The sequence below is a fragment of the Gymnoscopelus microlampas genome (genome assembly GCF_963454915.1).
Source record: "Gymnoscopelus microlampas genome assembly, chromosome: 20".
NCBI lineage: Eukaryota > Metazoa > Chordata > Actinopteri > Myctophiformes > Myctophidae > Gymnoscopelus > Gymnoscopelus microlampas.
This window is the reverse complement of record NC_139957.1, coordinates 30645524-30660705: the sequence shown is the minus strand read 5'-3', so window position 1 is coordinate 30660705 and position 15182 is coordinate 30645524. Positions and strand designations below refer to the sequence as shown.

Sequence of the window (15182 nt, the reverse complement as noted above, 5' to 3'; positions counted from 1 at the left end):
GACATCACAGTAAATTAAACTGCAGTGCTTGCAGGGTGTGTACAATTAAAATTATCGTAACAACATACTGTTAGACCTCAAGCAACAATTGCAGAATACACAAACAGTGTGATATTAAATAAATAAGGGCGAATATACAGTGTAAATGTAAATATAGAGTCACTTGTGCAATGCCGGCGATGAAGGCGTTGAAGCAGGTGGACGTTCGCATCTTCTGTGGGGCGATCATGAAGCAGCCCTCCTGCTGGTCGTAGCCCAGCAGCACATACAGATGGCGCTTCACCGTGTTGAAGGCCTTGGCGCTGCCGATGTCGGCTTCAGCGCTGCTGTCATCTTTGGCCATGAACTTCATCAATACCATTATGAGCTGGTGAACCGTCTGGTGGTCGATGCCGGCGTCCTCAGGCAGCAGATCCCTGATGACGGAGTCGCTGTCGTGAGATGGGGTCTGGCCTAGGAGAGGGGCTGAAGCGTCAGGGTTAAAGGGTGGGAGAAAGCGTGCTGAAGACAAGGAAAGGTTGCAGGGAATTGCAGGGATGGAGACACAAGGACAGGGTGAGTCAACTCATCTCCTCAGCTACTCTCTGCCTACAGGATGGATACATTGTCCCCCCTAAGGCCTTACTAATCCCTGAACCCTCACAGTTAATTGATGCTGGTAACTGCTTGTGATCCTTTTCAAACCTTTCAAACTCTTATCGTTCTTAATTGCAATAGTCATTAGTCAGTGCTTTAAAGGCTTATTATTCTGTTCATGTTAATTTGTGTTTTGTTTTAGTATAGTTTAGTTTGTGTATTATTCTTTTTTTTGGCACAATATATTTGCACGTACAGGAAATTTGTCCTCTGCAGTGTATATTTGCACTTTTAATAAACTTTTGTTTGTTGAGATTCTAAACGGGCTGCATGACTAATTTGCATACATACTGATTGACATTTAAAAGACTTCACGTGAATGTGCCTTTAAGGTCAAGGGAGGACAACAACATTGGGCCAATTTGTCAACATGTACTCTACATCGACATCAAATGATCATGGATGTGTGTATGGGGTAAACAGACACGGTCAACAATGAAAGTCAGAAGCAGAACAACCATTGCCCTGTCATAATTCTCATGTGGCCCATTATATTCAGTTTCAAACAGATGTTTTTTCCCCCAGTGTCATGTGATTATGTCGATTGATATGTACTATTATTATATAGTGTATGTATATATTTCAGTTTGGGATTGTAATTTACCTGGTAGGACTTTCTCTATCATATCTCCAAGTGTCGGGGCAGAGTGCTCTTGTCTGGTAAGCCTTAGAGCTAAAAACCACATGTGAAGAGCACAATTTAGAAAATGCTCAGGGGAGGCAGCACAGGACATGTCTGATCTACACACACACACACACACACACACACACACACACACACACACACACACACACACACACACACACACACACACACACACACACACACACACACACACACACACACACACCAGATGTTCAAGCGGGACTGTGGCAGTGGGATGTGGTTTGTTGTCAGCTGTAAGCCGTGAGACATGCGCTGATGCTCCGTTCCAGCCCGTAACATCTGTGATAACCAGGCTGATTGGTTGGCAATCTTTCTTTTTTTTTGGCTTTGATGCCTTTTTTGATAGGATAGTAGTCTGACACGAAATGGGGAGAGAGATGGGGAGTGACATGCAGCAAAGGCCGTCGGGATCGGGACTCGAACCCGCTACGTGCTTTCAGGCTATTTTGGAGCCTAGGTGCCTGGACTGCTACGCCAGCGGTCCAGGCCGGTTGGAAGTCTTTTGATGCCTCTCTGTTCTGTTCTGTTCTGTTCTTGGAGTGAGACTGAGGCCATGTCACGTGCACATGTTTGCCTTCCTGTAAAAAGATCGCTGGCCTAGCGGTCTGGGCACCTAGGCTCAATGTAGCCTGACATTGAGTCCCGTTCCCGCCAGCCTTTGCTGCATGTCTCTCCCTGTGTCTCTCTCCCTCTTTACTGTCCGTCTTCACTGAAAACTATCAATAAAGGCAAAAAAACAGGATAGAGAGATGGGTAAGGACATGCTGCATGCATCAAAGATCCTCAGGTGACAGGTCGGATTCAAACCCAGGCGGGCTGTGCGAGGGCTGAGCTTAATGGTATGCGCTCTACCAGGTGAGCTCCAGAGCGCCCCCCAATCTGAAATCGGCTCCACATTTGAAATTTGTATTTTATTTTATTTTATACTGTTGTAGAAGGCTGAACGAGTATTGGTACCAAGTGCACTAAGAAATGCACAGGTTTTTGCATACAGAGATGGTTTTCCACACTCTGCCCACAAAGCCGATGTGTTTTTTTCGCCAGCCAATCAGTACTATTGATCAAAGGTTTTAACTGTTGCAGAGGACCCCAAACAACACCCCGCTGACATAGGAACAAACATTGCTGCATAATATGCATAATATGAGTGAGCAGAGACATTAGGAAAATGGAAGTAGACTGGATCATATATACAGTAGTATACTCTGTGTGTGTGTGTGTGTGTGTGTGTGTGTGTGTGTGTGTGTGTGTGTGTGTGTGTGTGTGTGTGTGTGTGTATGTGTGTATATATATATATATATATATATATATATACAGTATATATATCCTAGCGTATATCCTAGCGTTTGCGTTAACAGTTTTGTTTAGATTTAAGGGGCTTTGTATTTGTTTTAAGCTGCATATGTTTGATAGTCACAAGGCCTGAAAATAATGTGCTGTATCATTCACACATAATAACACTACCTACCAAAATGTGCACACTGCACGCACCAGCCTGTCCATGTTTTTCCCCCTCCTTTCTAAAGCATTTTGCCAAACTCTGGTCAAACACTAAGCTCCTGCTAAGACTTGCTGGCAATTTCTGAAGCACGACAGCGTCATAATTACCCTTGTTTATTGTTAGGCACCACATATCACGTGATGTAGCTTTAAAGGGTAAGACCACTTTGTTGAGGTTAGGGTTGTGTAGTTACCTTGCCATGATGTAACTCCAAAGGTGGGCAAGAAATCAAAAATAATTGCTCCATTGATTAGAAATTGATAATTCAAAATATGCTCCTCATTGACTTATATTGTACGGTAAAACAGCTCTCAAAGTCATTCTTTTAGCACATAAATTAACCTAAACATAGCTGATTCAGACAATATAGAGCATCACCAAACCCAGTACTGTTTTTTTTTTTTTATAAAAATGACAACTTCCTGTTGATTTTACTATTTGAAGATCTGGATCCGGATCCGCGGATCCAGTCCAGGTTTTCTACTTATTAAAAATGGCAAAATCAACAGGAAGTTGACATTTTTATTTAAAACAAAAACAGTACCGGGTTTGGTGATGTTCTATATTGTCTGAATCAACTTTGTTTGCGTTCGTTTATGTGCTAAAAGAGTGATTTTGAGAGCTGTTTTACCATACAATGTAAGTCAATGAGGAGCATATTTTGAATTATCAATTTCTAATCAATGGCGCAATTATTTTTGTTTTTTTGCCCACCTTTGGAGTTACATCATGGCAAGGTAACTACACAACCCAAACCTCTACCAAAGTGGTCTTGCCCTTTAAAGTGACCAGATGAGAGGGGGATTTTAACCTCTGGACAATTTGTCACAGTCCATCCTATGTATATCCTAGCTTTGTCATATTTGAAAATCAAATGGGAAAATTAACAGGTCTACAAGCTCATGACACATTTGAAAAAGATTGTTTAAAAAAATGTTGTTGAAAGATTTCACCTATAATGACATGCACAAAATAGGGACACCAAGGTTAATATGTTTCAACCGACTTTTGAAGATCATTGCTTGTGCATTTGCATTTGAGTTGAGTCATCATAATACAAAAGCGACCAACACTGGTTCAGATGATATTTGTGTTAAGTATGGAATTCAGACATCGTTCAAACATGGACAGACAGACAACCGGCCAGTCTTTGCTACTCACGAAGCCGGTTGCTCAGGGACTCAGGGAGTGAGAATGCCCTCTTGGACACTGGTGCACCCTTCACACTGTCACGGAGGGATCGCACGCTCTTCTGGCGGTTCCTGGCAAACCGGGCACGTCGTATCTTCCATAGAGCTGCGTCGCTGAGGTTGGCTACGTTTGTGCGTACGGCTGTGATGGCTGACAAAAAGAACAGCTTGTTGAGGTGCAGCTAGTTTTAGCACAACATGGATGTGAACTGAAGCAACATTCTAAATTACAGCGCAAAAACAATGTATGCCACATCTTTCTAAGTGGGTTTGCAGGTAACTATGTCAAATAAACATCCAGTGAGAATGCAGTATAGGGACCTACTAGTAGGGAAAGGGAAGTCCTTGTTGCAGTCCAGGTGTAGCTGAGCCTCCAGAGATAGCGTTTCGAAGCGGTTAACAAAGAACTCCCAGCTAAGAGCAGGAACCTCCTTCTTCAGTGAATGCAGCAACAAAAGCTTGCTGAGGATGATGGGTCGATCCCTCACAACGGTATCAAACTGGAAGTCCAAGCAGACGCACAAGCCCTAGATGCACACACAGACACACCAATAAAGACAGAAGAATAAAGAAACACACAGTAAAATTAACTCTGAAAGTGGTCCACTTTTACACACACGGATGTGCCAATAAGCCCAAATATTTTCATAGGTTTAAAAGCGCTAGGGCATCACCCGACTCGGGAACGATGCAAGTTGGGAATGCATTCTACAACCGGTTCTAGAATAGCCGTTCCCATTGTAAAAGTAACCGTTGTACCAGTCTGTCTGTCTGTCGGTGTACCTTTTATGCCCATACAGTATATTGATATTTCTGTATCTGCCTGTCTGTGTCCCTTTCATGCCCATATAGGGAGTTCCATGTCAGGCATGCCCAAATATGTAGTCCATGCAAGTCTATGATGTCAGTACCCTGATGTCATATTGATGACATCAGGGTACTCCATAAATGGACTTCCCACTCGGCCCATCACTCCCTTGGGTCCTCGCCGGCGATACGCACGCCGGGTTTGAAGTCACTCACTCACTAACTCACTTACTCAATTTATAGAAGGATTGTTGTGTTCTTATGAAGCTCACTTGATGTGGTGTTGTTTCACCTGCAGTGCTGGTCTTTTGATGGTGTCTAGCAGTAGTCTGGCCCGGGTGGCGACAGCTGGGTTGACATCTTCTACAGATGCCAGGAAGCAGCAGAAGGCATGGGCCAGGGAATACTTCAGCAGGTGGTTCTTGGTCACGGAACCAATGTCCAGAAATCGACAGAGTACTGCAACCTTCTCCACTGATGGTTATTATAACAAAATAACAAAATGCAGGACAAATGTTATCATCTCAACACCAATATTCACAGAAAGCTGTGTGGCAACTATTTAAATAACAAGACAGGGTCTAATAACGGCGTGGCTTCCATGTAATCTTGGACTTTATGTGGCCAGTCTATGACATCAGTCATCTATGATGGATCTATGACATATCAATGACGTATGACTTTTGGACAAGGCTTTAGCCCAATCCGACTGCCATTGATTTCCATTATCAAATAAGAGAATACCGTATGTATATAACATATGTGGGGAACACTACATTGAGGGACGTCTTTGGCCTACTAGGCTTGAGCACGCTGTGCTCAAGACATTTTGGCACTGATCAGTCCAACTGTTAGGTAGACACAGACACACTCACAGACAGACTTGTTTCTAAACGGCTCACCTCCTATAGATCCTATAGAGCCAAGCTATAACAAATATCATCTGAACCAGTGTTGGTCGCTTTTGTATTATGATGACTCAACTCAAAAGATGAACATCTAAAAGGCACTTTGTTAATTGCCAATATTGACCACTAGGTGTCATTGTGGTTCTAGAGGGGCTGAAGAATGGCTGGTCATCACCAGTCAGCCAGTCAGTCACACAACTGTCCTTTTAGCATGACTGTCTGGTCTGTTTGAACACAGCTCACATGGGGGTGTATACATGATTATCATCACAATAAAGACCCTTTGAGACAAAATTTCTCATGACACACAATTTCCCTTGGACATGAAGCCAAATGTTTGACTATGCGGTGTCACTATTCATGCTGTGATTTACAGTCTCTGGACAATATATAATACACTCTCATTGATTTTAAATAACATATTGTCCGTGTTTAACCCACGCTCCCATCTTTGCCTCGATTCATATACCGTGTCCTCTAGCTGTCTCAAGGTCACGCAGCTATTCTACCAATCACAGGGTGAGAAAAAAATATATTAATCCCACGATTCCCCTTTGCCATTTGTTGGAGCCGCATGGTAACCATGACAACACTAGGGGGAGACGTGGTTAAGCAGGAGTGTGTGGATGAGGTTATACAAGCAGACTGTGGGTATTCCCCTAATGTTTCATTCATGTAACCACAGCCACATTTACATAGCCTGTCATAAAACCAAATAACCACATCATAATGTCATTGATGTGGGGTCATTGACATCACAGTAAAAATTATGTTAATTTAACTCTGAGAATGCAAAAAATTTAAACATTCTTCAGAGTTAAATTAACATGGAGGATTTGACTGGCGATGAGCTTTGTTTCTGGTACAACCCTGTATAAAAGCCCATACGGAATCATATGAGAATAGGCTGCAGATGCTTTATTCAGAATCACATTGAAGACAGTATGACTTAATAATTTGTCAACCAACATCGTGGCTTCAAGGCTGAAAAAAACTGATAGTACAATGATATTATTATGTGACAAGATATATAATACAGTATTTTCAAATTCTACAATCTATAAATTCAGTCAAAAAAATAGAAATGTCAATTTATCAGTCAAATTACTGACCTAAAATAAACGTTCATATCAGTCCCTTTAAGAGACCTGACTGACGTGGTTTGACGGCATTAAAAAACACTTAAACACTATGACCAGTGACCCCCAGGAGTCAATACTTGGCTCCTTCCTTTTTCCCCTCTCTTGGTCGAAAATAGCAGATCTACAAGCTCGGGCTTGTAGATCTGCTATTTTCCGCCTGATGTTAGATTATTATGACAGGATGTTAGGATATCAATGTGGTTTAAATGTTAGACGGGTAAATTCTCAATTTTCTCACCTGCTTCAAATCGAATCTTCCAGTCCTTGCTGTTGAAGTGTATGTCAACAAGGTTCCAGAATATGTCCGCCCCATGGGAGAGAGAAAGGGCATGAAGGAGCTGGGGCACTGCCAGGGAGGCCAGCTGGCAGAACTCTGACTTCAGCATGGACCACAGGCTGAAAAACACACACATACATGCACACACACACACACACACACACGCACACGCACACGCACACGCCCACACGCCCACACACCCACACACACACACACACACACACACACACACACACACACACACACACACACACACACACAGACACACACCACATGACATTGCCATTGTATCAAGGAGTCAATTGGATTAAAAATACAATTGTCACAAGATGTTTCCATCAACAGCATCAAGGTCAATTTTTCCCATATTTTGGAGCAGAGTTGTTGCAGACCTCGGGATGAGCATCTTTTCCTGGACGTAGGCAAGGAACTGTGGATGGTCCTTACGGGCAAGGTACAGACACTCCCCATGGAGACACAAGATCTTCAGACAGTTCAGCATGTTGAACAAGATATCAGGCTCCTCAAACTTGGACATTTCCTGAAGGCGTCAGAGGATACACGGCATATTGAAATCAACACATTTCAAGACAATATTACCATTTTCCTGACATTTTTTATCAGCTTTTCAGGTTATACTTTAGGGGATTTTATTCCTGAGTGGCTACTGAACAGTATCATACTCGGAACATTAGAGCCGAGCCAAATTAAGTTCAGATATAACGCTAAAATGGTTGAGTTGAGGCGCTACATTAGAGATGGTTAAGCTTTTAGCTTTTTAGCTTTGGATTTGGTGTGGGTAAGATAAGTGTAAGGATCTGGGTAGGCTGTGAGCTAATGAGATTGTGTAACTTCAAACTCACAGGTTCTTCTGAGCTTGTAGAAATTGAGTACCAGGTCAGCCCCAACCATTAAAAAAAACATGTATATCCACAAGTTTCCTAGGGCATTGTGGGCATCACTTCCTGTCGATTTGATCCCTGATACCTGATCAAATCGACAGGAAGTGATGCCCACAACGTCCTAGGAAACTTGTGGATAGGTCAAACGAGTACCTGCAGAATGGTGTATATAAGCTTCAAAGACACTGGTAGCTGCTGGTAGGAGAACTTCTTGTCAGCGTTATTCTTCATTGCTGAAAGGAACAAGGTATTTGTATGAGAGAAAGAATTCTGCAACCAAGGCAAACTCTTCAAGACCTCTTCAGTACTTCTGCACTGTTACCCATGTTGGCCGTACGCCTACAGTTAGTTATAATCTGCTATAGGACACTGTCACATGCTGAAAACAGAAGATCTACGCACTCGAGCTCACAAATGTGCTATTTTCAGTCAGTGACAGCATACAATGAAGTACAAATCAGGCGTATCAGAGTGAAGCCTCAATTATCAAAACCCCCAGGGAAGGAAATGTTTCCAAGAACTGAAATGTACTGAAATTCTGAACCAAAGGTTATTCAACATATAAAACATGAGTGAATATACAATATACGTTTGTGAATTTTAGGAACATACTTTATCATCCCTGTACTGAGGGGAAGATTTGCTAAACATAGTAATGTGTGGTGTGCTTGTAGATCAGCTATATTCGGCGAAGTGTTTTGGTAGAGATGGAAAAAAGAGTGGACCAAGTACAGAGCCGACCCCGGTAATTTAAGTATTAGTGTACTTATAGAGGGTTTAATCCATTGAGACCTGATGCCTTCTAAATCAGTAGTTCTCACACTCAAGATTTTTCAAAAATGTACAAAAATAGATCTACAAGCTTACAGCAAAAATCTAAAATGACACAGATCCCGGTTTTATTGGTTTAAGATTTAAGTGGTAAAATTGCTGTTGTATTGTCATTTAAGTGATGCTGTACCATTGGTACAAGTACAACCTATTACTACCTGGCCATTAACCCATTTAGACAGAGAGGCCGATTCTATAAACGCCTTCTATGTTTTCTTACAGAATTGTCAACGTTCACTTTTCTTTTTTAGCTTAGACCTTTGGCTTTTACTGAAGATTCATTTTCCCTAAAGTTCACTTGTTGTTATTCCTTTTGGTTATTGATTTCTATTTTTTTTTAGTGAACAGTAGGGTAAATGAAAGTAATTTTCAGTAATAGCCAATTAAAGGAGCATGCTCTCAAATGATTTTAATTTTATGTGTCTATCTGCTATAAATAAATACATGTAGCAACATCTATAATTACATAGGCGTGTTCCCGGCATGAAAGGTATAATGTGTAGGTTATAACAGGTCTAAATTTAAATACATTCGGTGTCAGAAGATGGATTATGACAGAATCCAATGGGTTACACATTTAGATGTAACACAGCGTCTTCTTTCAAATTGAAAGGGAAATATACTGTACTGCAGGGTTCCCCAATTAGTCTTCCCCAAGGGCCAAATTATGTCTAAGGTACCAAGCCGAGGGCCACAACATTGCACAACCTGCGAACAGATTGGGGCTTGGGGGCGGCGTTCCCGCTACTCCAGTGACAGTGCAGATTCTAGTATTGTTGCTGCTCTTACCACCATTAATATAAATATTATTGGTTGTGGTACTAATCATTTTGCCCTGGGATTCTTAAATCCTGTGCTGAGGGTCACACAAGGAAGAAATTCTCTTGAAAGTTTAGTTTAGTATATATATATATATATATAAAATAAACTGAATTGCTTAGTCCGATTAACCACTGTTTTATTCTTCGTTGTACACTGGTTGCATGCAAAAATAGTGAATCTACAGTACAAGCTCGGAGAGATCTGCTATTTTCACTATATAAATATCAAAAGATTGTGATATTTGAAGAGATATTGCCCAGCCCTAATGGAGATTGAATTACCATCATTGCATTATATTCCTCAATAACCCTGTATAAGTTATGATATATGCATTTATAAGTACTGTATACACACATGGATTATCAGGAGAGTCATTGCTGGGGTTGTCAGTGTTTGGGCCACTTATTTTGTCTCCTTCCTCTGTTCCGTTGTCAGTTGTCATAGAGTGGTCTGGCTGCGGTAACAACAGAGTTTCCTCCAAAGTGTCAGTGGGCTCCTAGAAGACATCAGATGACATCAAATATTCAGTAATTTACTGTTCAGTCGTAGCTAATTGCATGTATCATATTTTAGCCATCAACTGTTAGTCTCATTCACATGCAAATGTAAGATTTGACCTCCAGGTGAGTGGGAGAATAATGTGTGTGAATGCGCTTGTACATCTTTGTACATATAATGTGTTGTGTTCGCAAAGGACTGACATCATCCACTATTCAGGTTATGTGCAAATGTACTTAACAAATCACAATTGACAACAACGACAAAATGGCACAAACAGAAACTGTGAGGGGCGTGTTGTACTGCAGGAATCGTGGGGACTGGAGGACTGAATACATGACATCCGACCTGGGAGCTGACATGTTTTCTATGCACTGCTCCGTGCTCCTTTTGTATCGTCGTGCATGGTGATTTGGTGCTGTGATGTGTGCCTCACCACCAGTCGTATCTCCTCCCGGGGGGTCAACCTCTCCAGGAGCTCACAGCCCAGCTGGTAGCACAGGATGCTGGACTGACACAGGCTGCACTCCAGGGCCTTCTCGTCCTTCTGACAGGTGTGCGAGCCCCCCCATGGGGCCTGGAAGACATTGTTGATAATGCCCACAATGTCCTTCCCCAGACTGCTGTCTAGACCCAGCATCACACCGTCATCCTGGAGCTCCATCTGGGACAGCGAGGAGGGCAAGCAACCGTGAAAACGCAGAGGGAAGGAAAATGGAGCACGACACAAATCTCTACAACCCACCTGTGTGCTTTGTTCATTATGAGTCATTTATCTCTGAATGAATGGGAGAGGACAAAAGATAGCTTAGGACTAGCATACTGGAACCAAACTAAGAATGCAGTGAGCACACTGTCTGTTGTGTATACAGTACATATGCCTTTGCTTGGTGTGTATGTGTGTGTGTGTGTGTGTGTGTGTGTGTGTGTGTGTGTGTGTGTGTGTGTGTGTGTGTGTGTGTGTGTGTGTGTGTGTGTGTGTGTGTGTGCGTGCGTGCGTGCGTGCGTGCGTGCGTGCGTGCGTGCGTGCGTGCGTGCGTGCGTGCGTGCGTGCGTGCGTGCGTGCGTGCGTGCGCGCGCGCGCGTGTGTGTGTGTGTGTGTGTGTGTTTGCGTGTGTTTGTGTGCATGCGTGTGTGTGCGTGGGTGCATGTGTGTGGGTGTGTGTGGGTGTGTGCTTGTCACCTGCTTGAGGACGAGATCAAACATGAGGATGAAGCAGCCCAGGTTCATATCGTCATCGTCACAGTCCAGGTCCAAGGCACAGTGGCCGGAGGCGTGCCCCAGGTTTTTAAACGGGCTGCAGCGCAGGGGACTGCGGAACGGGCTCCGAAATGGACTCGGATACGGGCTGAGGGTGTTGTGTTGCCCTCGGTGTCCCGGATCGGATACGACGCTCACCTGCGAAACGCACAACGCATATCATATGATGTGAGGTGTGCTGGCTACAGTATGTTTTAAACATCTTCTCGTCCTGCATACTCCCACACTCCTATTGCTGACAGTTGTGATGGCATCTAAACCCACGCAGTGTGCAGCTTTAACTTTTACTGATAAGTCGGTATGATAGGCAAGTTCAATTAACAGAACTATTTTTAGACATACAGTAGGCAGTTCCCATGGCAACGCAAATTCTGACGAACAATAGACAATAGAGACCAGATTTCACACAATGGTGTGATTACTGTACATGCCCGAGCAGGATATATTCTGCTGTAATTCAGCCAAGATAAAAAACAAAAATAAACAGAGTGCTAAAGGCTCAAATTTCCGTGTCTCTAGAGAAGAGCTTAAAAGGCTGACGATGAGATGCACAGTGTGCTGTTTGACCGCAGTCATTTTGTCATGGCTGTATATTATCTCACCCTCCGAGCCCCACTGTTGCCAGTCAGATCGGAGACCCGTGCCTTCCTCTGATTGGCCAGCTCCTTAACAGAGTTCACGCCATCAGAGAACATCCCAATCAACAGCTGTAGAGGCACCACAATGTCCAACTCTGACAGCACCTAGTTCCAGACCAGAAACACCTGAATTAATACAAACACGCAGCTTATACACGGACAGACAATACCATGAAAACAATATGCACTCAAAGAAAAATAAATGTGCAAATATTGTACAAGAAAATGTTATGGGTAAAAGAAAGAGAGGAACGGGTACCACTTCATCTGATTTAAACAATTTACAAGAATTTAGGCATTTAGTATGGTGCTCTTAGGGTAAGTGATCAACTAATTAGAGCACTAAGAGAACAAGTATGTGCTGCAAGGTAACTAGGATAGCAGGTAGATATCAAACCTAGCATCTCTAAAAAACATACTATACAAATAACAACTGTCACCTAGGAACAAGTAACAACATTCATCAATCTAAATAACATGAGCTGCCATCGATGAAGCTACTGTTATATTTCTTGAGTCTCGGTCAGAGTTATTTGATGGAAGACTTGAAACCCATCCATGTAGGGCCGCAAGCTGTGAGTGCATATGGAGAGAAAACGTAAAATCCCTCCAGTCTTCATCAGCCTCACTGTGTGTGACCCAGATCCATATTCAGCAGGAATCCTGCCAGGGTCTCTCACACACTCAATGACAACCTGTTCAATTCACACATACTGTAGAGGGAACCACAGGATATGAATTGGACACAGATTAAAAATGTGTGCAAAAGTGTGTGTGTACTTATGAATTTTCTCAAGATGACCGAAAGATGAGGGAAATCAATGAGAGCATTTTACTCGTCCTCACTTTTCAGGAGTTTTAGAGTTAGGATTTATGGTGGTTACGGTAAAGGTTAATGTTAGACATGTAGTGGTGGTAGTTAAGGTCAGAGATCAGGGAATTAATGTAGTCAGTGGAAATCAAACGAAAGGTTCTCACAAGACAAGAGGTACAGTGTAAGGATGTTTGTGTGTGTGTGTGTGTGTGTGTGTGTGTGTGTGTGTGTGTGTGTGTGTGTGTGTGTGTGTGTGTGTGTGTGTGTGTGTGTGTGTGTGTGTGTGTGCGTGTGCGCGCGTGCGCGCGTGTGTGCATGCATGCGTGCGTGCGTGCGTGTGTGAGTGCACTCACATGCAGCCACAGCAGAGCTTGCTCTTGCACAGACGCTGGGTAGCCAGAGAATCTGCAGCTGATGAAGCCAAACATCTCTTCCATGGAGAATGGCAGAGGGCACAGCTCAATATCAAACATCTTACTGCACAGAGAAGAGAGACAGAAGCCGTTGCAGTGTATTTATACTGTTGTGTATCTGTATTGTATTGCTCTGTCCCCCACGCTAACACCAAATCTAATTCCAATCAATGTATCATTGAAATGGTAATTAAGCATTGAATCTTGAATCTTCTTGAATCAGATTATGCTTCTTTATGCCATGTGCCACAGATGATTGGGTTTGCTTCATTTTCAGCACGGCTGTGGTATTATCACTAAATTAATATGCATGTAAAATGTTCTAACGGTTATTTAAACTAACATTAGCTGCAAGCTATCCTTGTAGCTAATGGTACTTCGTCACGATGGAGTCTACTTGCTGGCGTAATAAGGTAATGTTTTTCCAAGGTTGACAAAGATAACACACATTCTCCATAATCAAGGAGCGTATTGCACAAAATATGAATATAAACACTTTTAATCACTGGTAAGCGGCCATGGTATAAACAGCATAATCAGCTTTTTGAAAGGTTATGCGAGGGGTAATTAGCCTCCATATTGTATATTATTTTTTGTTAACCACATTAACCTCGTTAATAGAACAAGTAAGACGCGCGAACGCTGGAAGCGAACGCAGCTGGAAAATATTGTGTATTTACGGACTGTGTGTGTGTGTGTGTGTGTGTGTGTGTGTGTGTGTGTGTGTGTGTGTGTGTGCGTGTGTTTTGACTGCACTCTGGCGCCACTCTGTTGGTTGCACACAGGCAGTGCAATGCACACATACTGCACACAGACAGACAGACAGAGACACAATGAGAGCAGAGTTTCATAGTATGCTCCACTTGGGCGGAGGCGCGTTCGCAATAATAGATCATTGTTGATTATCCCTTACAAATATAATGCTTAATACAGAGACGTACAGTGTATGTCTCTTCAGGGATAGACATGATTGACCACGCAGGTAACTGACTGAAGTCAATGTTACACAACAAATAAAATAAAATAAAAGTGTTTTCCCACAATACACCATTTTTACAGCTTTTACTTATTTTTTTGCCTTCAGGAAAATGAAGGTTGAGCCATCAGTACACCACAACACTTTTTTTTAGACTACAGTATGTTAAAGCAATAAAGTTCCAGTATTAAAACAGAGGCAGGGCAGCAGTGGCTCAGGTGCTAGAGTGGTTTTCTGGGTTTGAAAGGTTCTCGGTTTCATCCACGTTCCTCCTCATCAAGTGTCCTTGAGAAAGACACTGATGATTTATGGCTGTCTGTCTCTGCCGACAATGTGTGAATATGACGGTGTGTGTATTGGGTGAATATGACGGATACATCGCAAAGCCCATTGGAGAAAAAAAGGCGCTATCTTAATGAAGACTAGACTAGTATATGTACAGTACCTGAGCACCTCACGGAATTCTTTGAGCTGCTGGTCTGGCACCTCTGTGCGGATGGCCTCCAGCCATTCAGGCATGAAACACTCCCAAAGTGGCTGGCTGATGACATTGTACGGTATCAGACAAAGGATACGGTTCAAGCCCTCCTTTAGCTGGGTCACAGTGCTGCATGATTTGTCCCAGTAACCTCCCACCTGAGGGTAGGCATATATGGACAGACTCAGCTCCAGCACAGTCACAAGGGAACAGTTAAAAACCACAATAACCGTGCCAACCCTATTTTCATTATAAGACAGAAATTCTCAAATAGCCTAGGCCCAAGTGCTTAATTTAGGTCTATAGTTCATCGTTCTCTGCATACAAAACTACATACAGTAGCAACTACATAGCTGATCTACAAGTTCACAACGCCTCACATCGCGGCGCGTTGTGAGCTTGTAGGTTGTCTATTTTCACC

General features: G+C 42.8%; 1 protein-coding gene across 1 annotated transcript in view; it reads right to left on the bottom strand.

The window, feature by feature from the left end:
* The window catches only part of unc79 (unc-79 homolog, NALCN channel complex subunit), a 45484-nt gene that overhangs the window by 19646 nt on the left and 10656 nt on the right, over window positions 1–15182 (bottom strand). The window contains exons 12-25 of the mRNA XM_084044293.1: window positions 14729–14919; window positions 13248–13371; window positions 12045–12185; window positions 11365–11580; window positions 10618–10845; window positions 10038–10179; window positions 8184–8263; window positions 7521–7669; window positions 7090–7247; window positions 5094–5275; window positions 4320–4521; window positions 3966–4145; window positions 1241–1309; window positions 164–501 (exon numbers count right to left, since the gene is read on the bottom strand). Coding sequence (XP_083900419.1) covers window positions 164–501; window positions 1241–1309; window positions 3966–4145; window positions 4320–4521; window positions 5094–5275; window positions 7090–7247; window positions 7521–7669; window positions 8184–8263; window positions 10038–10179; window positions 10618–10845; window positions 11365–11580; window positions 12045–12185; window positions 13248–13371; window positions 14729–14919 — 2400 coding nt within the window. The remainder of the gene's footprint in view (window positions 1–163; window positions 502–1240; window positions 1310–3965; window positions 4146–4319; window positions 4522–5093; window positions 5276–7089; window positions 7248–7520; window positions 7670–8183; window positions 8264–10037; window positions 10180–10617; window positions 10846–11364; window positions 11581–12044; window positions 12186–13247; window positions 13372–14728; window positions 14920–15182) is intronic.